Here is a 10,382-nt window from a genome sequence, read left to right as displayed (position 1 = left end):
GGTGGCTGCAGACAAAGAGCAGGTAGATTGATGATTGATTAGCTGTGGCTGTCTGGCTGACTGAGACTCATTGGCAGCCGTCACTTTGATGAATTACACCGCTGTGAAAAACACACTGCACTCTGATTACTGCCAGCAAGACTGGTGTGTGTGTATGTGTATGTGTGTGTGTGTGTGTGTGTGTGTGTGTAGTGGGGCTGATGGCCTGTATATAGCCTTTGTTGGGGCCTGTATGTGCAGTGCATGTGTGTTTGTGAATGTTGCTGCTGATACGCTTCCCTTCATGACTCTGAATTGCTCTGCAGGGATTGTTTTTAGTGGATGTTGCCAGTGTTGTTTCCATGCTAATCCACTGTGCCCATGTTCACACACCCAAAATCCTTGCTTAGTATTCTGCCGAGGGAAGCGTTACATCCCCACAAGTCTGACTCAAGGTCCTATATGCTGTTCATAAACAGAGGGCGATTTGTTCATATTTAACAAGACAGATGACAGGTATGTACCTTTTTTTGTTGTCCCACAGCTCCACCTGTCACAGGATGCACTGAATAATTTATGCCGATGAAATCCACGCTCTGCCTTTTGATCTGGCAAAGGCCGGAAGCATTGAAATTATGGGCGATTTATTTAATGAAAGATTTCAGGAGCTGACACGGGGTTGGACCCACACCGGTGTTTGATGGTTGACACTGATGTGGGTGGACTTAAGCTGCTGACTGCTGGTATTTTGAGATGAAAGTGCTTTCAAAGAAATGCACATTTTTAATTCAGGAAATCAGCACTTTGTTAGAAGGTGTGTGTCTATAACCCCAGCATTTCCCCTCATTGTCTCCAAACATCGTCATTTCTTTTATTCTTACTTTATCATGAAATAAATGTAACAGCCTTTATTTTTTGTGCGTCTACAGCTCTGCAGTGCAAATGCCCGAATGTTGCACCACAAATGGATCCACAGGTAAATTAGCTGAGAATACGAGCACAGCAACAAACTATTAATAGCTCAGCAGACCACGATTTACCAAACAGGCAGTTAAAGCAGATGGTAAAGCAATCACAGGCAGGCAGTAAGCAGTTTTTGAGATTTTTCTTGAGGATAAAAACAGGTTTAAGGATTGCAAAAGCAGAGAGGACTGTTTATTTCTCCAGCACAACAACAAGTGGAGGGGGGCTTTGATTCGACTTAATCCTCCAGTGATGTGTAGTGAAAGTATAAGGATCGGTGGCCTGTGGGGAACACCAGGACATGTCCTGGTGGCCAGAGGGCTGTTTTGGCCTGTGATGAACTGTCAGCTTGAGCACTGATATTATAAGTAAACAGGAGTGAGTCGGCAATTATCTGCATGCTTGTCTACACCGTGGACAAGTCACCTGCTGAAAAAGGAAGGTGGAGGAGAGGGAGGCTGTTGCTGCATCTGAAAATAAGTGCCAGGTAAGGACCAGGCCAGGCAAATATATGCACAGTTATAGCCCGGGCACAATTTAGTGAATACATATCCATGTGTTCATAAAATATTTTATCATCTCACAGATTCTGCCCTTCATATTAACAAAATAATCTGAAATTTTAACTAGAAGAAGAATGTGAAGAAAATAACTTGAGTATGTTGCAGACACACTCACTGGACACTTCACTGAGTTGACACTTCATTGAACTGCTGTAATTCTTCATAGGAAAGATTAAGCATGAAGACATTTGGTTCATGCTCATATGATGGGGAATCTCGAAGTTCATACAGTACTGTTATCAATGCACATGCACTTTGTCGGCCACTAACAGTCACACTCCGGTGAAACCGTCAGGGCGACTTGGGGTTCAAAGTCCTGGTTAAAGATACTTCAGCGTGTGGACTGCAAGAGCCAGGGAACAATCCACCCACCTTCACCGAAGGAGTTAGCCTCACTTCCTGTTCTTAGATGATAGGAGTGGCACCTGGCGTGGTCTTCTGCTGCTGCAGTCCATCTGCTTCAAGGTTTGAGTTGCTCTTCTGTATAGCTTTGTTATAAAAAGCAGATCAGCAGTTTCTGAAATGCTCAGACCATCCTGTCTGGAATCAACAATAATGATGCATTCAAAGTCTCTTAAATCACCTCCTTCATTCTGATGCTGTTTGATCAGGAGGTCATGCACTGAGGTGCTGTCATGTGATTGGCTGATTAGAAATTTATTTCAACAAGTGGCTGAACATGTGTACCTAATAAAGTGGCCGGTGAGCGTATATTTAATGCAACCAATTGATTTGGTTCAAGTCAGCTCCTCAATCACGTACATTTCATATATTGCTTCCACTCAGGTATGTTTTTTATTGGCTTTTTAGTTTTTTGCTTGAAATCAGCATTATTATCCCAGACATGAGTCTAGTGTTTATTTTCCCTAAATATCTCCAATGAATTGTGTACATTTCCTTAATGCTTGAATAAAAAGAGATTCAGTTGAATATCACCTCAATACCTTGTGTGCAAGTGTAATTAATAAGCAAAAGTGTCAAGTTGAAGTTGACTTTTAAATAGTTTTTACTAGCTGTCCCAATAATCATTGTCTTGCCACGACCATGAAGTTAGAAGGAGCTTTAAAAATGGATAAGAGGGATGGGACAATGAAAATCTGACACAGCAGCAGTTGCTGCAGGTGGCTTGGCTGTACAGAGTGGCTTCAGACAGCAGTCACATCTGTCTCTGCTGAGAATGTCCATCATGTGTACTGTAAGGTAGTAAAAGTTTGTGTTTAATCAATAGTGGCAGGTGAACCTCTCTCTTAACTCTATTAAGAGTTAACTCTACAGCTATTAATGAAAACCAGAAACAATTAAGTTAAGATCATAAAATAGTCAAAACACTACTTCATATAACAATTACAAATTTACCAAGCACGCCGTCTCCTATTAATTATTGTATGAAATCTGATGTCAGTCACAGGTAGGTGTCCAATAATCATTTGATCCAGTAATTTGGGAAGTGATGTTTGAATAATTGAAAACAAAAAAGAAATTTGTATTGAAAAGAATTTTTATTGTCTTTTACACTCTTTGAGACTACATTTTTTTGTTTACAAAAAAAAAATCCTTTAAAAATAGAAGAAAAACAAAAACTGGCAGGGTCGATTTTTCAGATTTCAACTGATTCAGATGAACCACAAGAGCCAGCCGGCCTCTCATTTCATCACTCCTTCCCATCTTATATTATTTATTAAAAACAAGCCTGTAGTCCTCTAATATACACGAGAGACTAACACATAATCCCGCATACATATATCACAATTAGAGATGAAATGCTTCAGAAGTGCTGGTGAATTCTCAGATTTTAAGGATTTCATCATAAAAAGATGCCCCCACAAACTGCATCTAAAAGATGGATGTATCCACCATGACATCATGTCACGAAGCCTCAAGCTGGTTTTCACCATCTTGGTGTTGAAACAAGTGGGGGAGCTTCTGCCCAGGATTTCAGACAGTACATATACTCTATTAATCCTCATCTGTTTTATGAAATATGACCTAAAACCAGCGTTTGAGTCCAGAAACGAACAGGAAAGCGTTCACTGAGATCATAAATCAATAAATTCCATACAACCCAGAGGACTCGCCTCCTGCTGGTCATTAAAAAGACTGCAGGCTTCAATTTTCTGACCTTGAAGCCATTTTTTTTGTTGTCCTCTACTGCGTCCCGCAGTGCAACTCGATCACTTGGAGCATTACCGCTGACGCGCCACATTAACACAACATTAGACTTGAATCTAATGGCAGGCTCATCATGTACAGTATAACGCACAGTAAAGTTACACAACCCTCTTTAAACCAAAACCTAATCAACTCATTTTCGCTCATATTTTCTCCTCACAGGTGTTTCAGGACTTTTTTTTCACCTGCGTGACTTCTCATGTGGGAGGTTAGGCTCCCCGCCTGACTGAAACTTTCCCCACATTTCTCACAAACGTACGGCTTCTCGCCTGTGTGGACTCTCATGTGGACCTTCAAGGAAGTGGTATAAGCGAAGTCCTTCTGGCATATTTGGCATGAGTACGGCTTCTCGCCCGTGTGAATCCTCGTGTGACTCGTCAACCTGGAAAGGCGAATGAACCTCTTCCCGCAGGTGTTACAGACGTGAGGCTTCTCGTCCGTGTGTGTCCTCGTGTGCCTTTTAAGCTTTGAGGCGTTGACAAATCTATTCCCGCAGGTGGTGCAGAGGTAAGGCCTCTCACCCGTGTGGGTTCTCATGTGGCAGAGAAAGCTGTTGCTGTGGGCAAAACGTTTGCCGCAGGTTTTGCAAGAATGCCGCTTCTCGCCGGTGTGTATGGCCGTGTGCCTCCTGAACGCCGACGGGTCGTTAAACCTTTTTCCGCAGGTGATGCAGAGGTATGGCTTTTCCCCCGTGTGCGTTCTCATGTGCAGCCGCAGCTTATCGTTTCTTCTGAACGTTTTGCCGCACTTCTCGCAGAAGTACGGCCTCTCATCCGTGTGGACTTTCAAGTGGAGCTTGAAGGAAGCGCTGTAGTTGAAAACCTTCCCACATGTCATGCAGGAATACGGCTCATCGTCTGCGTGGATTCGTAGGTGATTTTTAAGCGTCGATTCATGTTCAAATGTCTCCGCGCAGGAGCTGCAGGAGTAAAGCTTCCCATCTTTATTATTATTAGTAGTACCACACAGTTCTTTTATTTGTAAACTATTCCTGCAGACTTGTGTGTTTTCATCTGTGTTGTTACAGACTTTCTTTGGTTTTGGCTCCGTTTTTAAGGGCATTCCTGAGTTTTCACATTTGACTCCTTCCTGTTCTCGACTCTCAGGTACAAAACAGGACAGAAGCTCGGCACTGCCCTCACAAACAGGAGTCACCATGAAGGCATCACTTTCCTGCTTTAGCACAAGCTGCTCTCCTTCCTCACTAATGCACAGCTCCTCCTGCTCCTCTTTAATCAGTGAAGGTTTCTGATCCTCTGGATCCAGACTGGCGTTCTTCTCCTGGATAGAGATTTCCTCTTCCTTCTTTGTACAGATACAGCGTTGGTCTACAGGGACAAAGGGACACGAGGCAAAACGTGAGCAGATCGTTAGTTGGGATGTGACGTGTGGAGAGACATTTGCCCTCCCCTCCCCGAACAAACACAAAAAAAAAAATGCAGGTATAGAGAAGAACCCAGGTGTCCCAGTTTTCCACTGGGACTTGAACTCAGCTTGCGCCAGTGGATCCTTGCGCATCCACTGGTGCACCTGTACTTAAGGTTTTGCAAGTGAGCGAGGGGGATGTTACATGTAGTTTTACACTCTCTGTAGGAAGGTTTGGAAAGACAAAATGATCCGATTTGTCACGATGAACTTAAAAGGTTAGTGCATCAGTGACTGTTATTTATATAATATTGTTATTCATTGTAAAATAGTTTTAGGCGTTGTCAAAATGCTTCATATGTGTGTGGATTAGAGTGTGCATTTGCAAATCTTACTGTGTGCTTGTGGATCACACTATACCCATCTACAAACCCTTGTGAGGCAGTGGAAGAGATCTTAGTTCCTTCCAACAAACATGCCAACACGGGAGGTGGTGAGGAGGGGATAAAAGAAAAGAAACAACGGGTAATATAATAAGAAATAATATAATTTTATATTTAGGGCCACCATAAATAAATGGTGCAGTGTGAGGGGTATAGACACAGTGACGGTGTTCAAAGAGTCCTCCTCCTCCTGTGCAGGTTGCACCTGTGCATCCTTGCTTATTGCTCCTCCAGCAGTCTCTTTTCTCCTCTGTCCTCCTGATACATTTCAGGATTTGAGGCATCCTTCAACATTACTTCTTGCCATTAACTTCTGGGTCACAGCCAGAGGGACGGAGGAGACGAGGAAGCACATATTAGAGAAAAGCCTCAGGTGAAGTAAAGATAATGTGTTACTCAAGGCTAACAACAGGGGAGCTGTCAAATAGTTCGTTTTGCTTAGCTTGCTTGGCTAATAATGAGAGCTGTTTGCATTCTCTAAATATTAAGGAAAGGCGCTTCACTGCTTCTTTTATTGCCTCCTTTAGCAGAGGAGACACTGGACACCACTGAAAGAATAACACCTGCTTCTTCTCGAAGTTTCGCCTTCACATAAATTTATATAACCTCTAAATCCAGATAATGAGCTGTATTAAAATAATCAAAGTGTATGGAAGCTATAGTTTTATAGGTTTGCATTAGCAATATCTGCTGCTGCACTGCAGCATTTAGAGTTATGCTGGCAATACAATATAGAAGCTGTATTGCCAGCATATGCCACCACAGACACCCTGAACTGGCTAAGTGATGGATGAAGGGAATATTTCAGTCACAGAACAACTTTGAAAATGTGGAAAGGAAAGAAAAATACATTTACTGCCTTTTATGAGCCACATGTTCCATGTTCTTTAACATTCACGTGTTTATGTTTTTGTCATATTGTGTTTCTGTTTGAAAACATGCTCATTTTGTAGTCCATGTTGCGGACATTGTAGTTTCAACACTGAAGAACACTGTTGACGAGTCTAGTGTAAGTGCGATCTGATCCTCTGAGTGCTGCACTTCTCCTTTCTTAAGACTTTTTCTATTCTTCCTAACACATTTCCATTAAGCAAGTGATTTTCCAGGAATTAGACAAAAAATTGTAGACTTCTCAACCACACACTGTGTTCTTCCTGGTTAAAAAAAGGGTCAGGGTCCACGCCCCTTCATGCGTAAGTAGGTAACATAACATGCATCAGTTACAGTTAGTGACAGCTGTCACTGTGCAAGCACTATTACAAGCAAAACACTTCTTAGTAATACACTAAGCATAACTATGATATGACCGTTGTAGAGAATGCAATGTGGGTAAGCCTATATTATTCATAACGGGCTTGACAAGATTAGTTCTCACAGTTTCTGTTTGACGGAAGGCCAAAGCCTCACGCTAGGCAACTCAATCATCTAATAAAGCTAAAAACAGTTAGACAAGTTCCCTTTTTCATCAACATTTTACCATATATGGTAGTTTGTTTCGACCCTCACATCTTCCAGGTGTTTCCTGTTGACTTACAATTTTCTTAACTCCTCTTTCGTCACTTGTTGCTGGGCAGGGCACAAATGCAATTTCAAGCTAAACGGAAGTCTGGAAGCATAAGGGCCTTTCAATTTCGCCCATCTCCAATTTTTAAAATCTGATGGTCCACAATTTCCCCCTCACACACTGAAATCTGAGAAAATGTTTGAACATGTATATGTCAACAACTTTTCGAAATAAAAGCCTGAAGTTCTCTCTCACCATAAAACTGTCCCAATTTTAAACCATAAAATTTTCAGGTAAATGAGAGGGGGTTGAACAGAACATTATACTATAATATATTAATATTATGCTTTAAAGTTGCACTAATTCTAATGGGTCAGATGTTGAACTGTCTGGCAACAGGATAACATAAAGTGCAATTAAAGACAGACTCTATAGCCATGTGTCTAATATTTAATTTATTATTTTCTAACAGAGCCTAAGAGTGGGTTAAAGTTTTGGCTGTGTGTCTCCAAAAGTCCAGATGAACAGAATCAACTTTTGGAGATTTACTTACCTGGATGATTGAGAATGCATCAAGACGTTTTGGCTGTGTGGTTTTATTTCATAAAAGTTATATTTCTCTTTAACCCTTAGATGCACACGTGGGGTCAAAAATGACCCCATGGGTTGTTTTTCTTCAAAATCTTTAAAATGCAAAGTTGTAATATATTCATATTCCAGGTATTCCTCATAAAATATGTTTGTAACATGAGGCCATTTGCATTTTTATTTATTTTTTCATTCATTTATAAAAAATGCAGTTTTTGTATCACTACCCCACTCTTCCACAAGTGGGGTCAAAAATGACCCCAAGCAGTTCCTATGGAATCTTCTATGGAACTTTCATTCTTAGCAACTCTGACTGACCCACTTACACTTCTGATGGATTAGGAATTAATTTTTACACAGTAACATATATGATTTATAGTCAGGGCTGCACATAAGTGGTCCGCAGGTGCGCATTCGCTGTCAAAATAAAAGTATTCCTGGAAATTCAGAGAATACGTGCCTCTTTTGTGGTGGAGGAACACCAAAGTAATTGCTTACGGAGCTTGCTTTTTCGACATCTTTAAGAGTTCTGAACAAATGTCTGTCCTCCTCCAGAACATCTAATGTACACAAACGAGCGTCCCAACTTCTTATCTGGTGCGCGTCTTTTATTTTGACAGCAAATGTGCACCTGCGGACCATTTATGTGCAGCCCTGTTTATAGTTTCCTGTGCATTTCAAACATTGTCCTTTCTGATTTATTTATTTTTTAATATTTAAAGTAACATGGCTGCTATGAGGCCAGCTGTGGACCTTGCCCTACAAATTATCCAGGACGGATGGGATGAAGAGTCCATCGGAGGCACTGAATCAGAATCTGACATCTCAGATATAGGGGACAAAGACTATTTCCCCCCCCCCCCCCCCCCCCACTGAACAAGGCCAGTCAGAGGAGGAGTCCTCTGAAGTCTAACAGGGCCACCGACAGGGGAAAAGAGTGGAAAATGTAATCAAACAAAAGCTCCTGGCCTTCATTTGATTGACCATTCTTGCAGAAAGTGAGAAGAAATGGGATGTACCAGTCGGTGTGTTTTTTGGGAGTCCTCTGCAAAACCCATTGTTCAAGGCAACTATGTCAATTCAAAGATTTAAAGATATTCGCAGTTTCTTGCACTTTGATGACAAGAGGACCAGAGCCTATGGACTGAAAACAAACCACATGGCAGCTTTCTGCTACATATGGGGCCTGTTCCTGGTCAACTGCAGGCAGAAATTCATCCTCAGTGATTGTGTTACAGTGGATGAACAACTTGTGCCTTTCAGAGGGAAGACCCAGCTTCTGCAGTATATGCAGAGCAAGCATACAAAAGTGATACAAGTGATACAAAAACTGCAATTTCTTAAAATTAATGAAAAAAATAAATAAAAATGCAAAGGGCCTCATGTCACAAACATGTTTTATGAGGAATACCTCAAATATGAAAATATTACAACTCTTTGTTTTAAAGATTTTGAAGAATAACAACCGAGTTTATAGCAAAATGCATTGTTTCTATTTGGGGTCATTTTTGACCCCACTCGTGGAAGAGTGTAGGTACTGGTAGGTTGTGCATCCAAGGGTTAAAAAATATTTTATTGACTCCTAGTAGAAGAATGAGCCCCTGTAAAAGCTCACTTTTTCCTAACTCCAGCACTCACACCAAACTCCATTCAAAAAACACGTGTTTTTAATTTTCTGCAGTCAGCCCTCTCTGTGTCCACATGCCGACATAAACGAAACGTTTCTTGTCTTAAACCAGGTGACATATTGCTGAAACACACCTGCTGCCGTGCTGTATGTTACACACCTATTCTGTGCAGCTTTATTTCGGGGTTCCGGATGGTTTCCAGCAGTCTGCGCTGATGCTCCACTTCTGTCTCGCACTGCTCCATTTTACTTTCAAACTCTGTGAAGATTCCCTCAAATGCTCCATCCAGCCTCACGCCAATGACGCTCCTCCACCCACCAACTGAAGACATTGCTGCTGCAACACTTTGCCACACTCATCGGCTACACAGCCATCCGCAACAAGGTCAATAACAGGCTAACGCTACTGTCACTACCCGATCCGTACCGGAAACCCGATCGGTACCCCGCATGCGCAAATCTTACGTCACTTCCTCTCTTTGCCAACATTGCGACATTCAATATATTTGAATGATACGGTTAGCGCCCAGTTAGCTCCTAGCATTTCTCAGCAGCTCTGCCTCCTTTTCGACTACCGGGACATTTAAACAATGGATACTTCCGTATACAAACAAATTCATGCTTTTCTCCTCAACAGAGAGCGTTCCCCGATTGAACAACAGCGCCGTAAAATAAAAAGAATGGCGCCTAATTACAGAGTTAATAATACAGACTTTGTAATATCTCACGTGTAGATTCATCAGCCAGATGAAGTGTTTACTGACAATTGACAGTGATAGTGGACATCATCATCACTATTCCAATCAATCTTCTCCACACAGACAAGCATAAACACACTCGACTATCACTAAATCAAATTTAACACACGTTTGTAATGGGGCTAAGTTTACAATAGGGTTCATTCGCTCGGTCAGCAGGGGGCAGTATCCTCTTACACTGGGGAGTAAACTGCCATTAAACGAACAGAAGGCAAAGGAGCTTGCAAAAAAAAAGCGTCTGGACTTCTTTAAGTTGCTTGAAGACGTTTCACCTCTCATCCGAGAAGCTTCTTCAATTCTAAGGTCAAATGGTGGGGAGTCCCAGATTTAAACCTAGTGGGAGTATCCCCCCAAGGAGGGACAAAAGGACCCCCTGATGATCCTCTAATCGCCTGAGCCAAGGTGTGAAAATGGGTGTGGGTC

General features: G+C 41.9%; 1 protein-coding gene across 1 annotated transcript; it reads right to left on the bottom strand.

Moving 5' to 3' along the window:
* Nucleotides 1-2,985: 2,985 nt before the first annotated feature.
* LOC146369507 (uncharacterized) lies at nt 2,986-9,780 on the bottom strand. The gene is made up of 2 exons (XM_084910900.1): nt 9,362-9,780; nt 2,986-5,002 (listed from the first exon to the last, which is right to left on the bottom strand). Exons 1-2 carry the CDS (start codon nt 9,531-9,533, stop codon nt 3,831-3,833), a joined length of 1,344 nt encoding a protein of 447 aa, XP_084767026.1. The 5' UTR covers nt 9,534-9,780; the 3' UTR covers nt 2,986-3,830.
* Nucleotides 9,781-10,382: the final 602 nt, after the last annotated feature.

This window comes from Perissodus microlepis, chromosome 17 (genome assembly GCF_051167445.1).
Source record: "Perissodus microlepis isolate ML-2025 ecotype Zambia chromosome 17, ASM5116744v1, whole genome shotgun sequence".
NCBI classification, from domain to species: domain Eukaryota; kingdom Metazoa; phylum Chordata; class Actinopteri; order Cichliformes; family Cichlidae; genus Perissodus; species Perissodus microlepis.
This window is presented reverse-complemented; position numbering and strand designations above follow the sequence as displayed.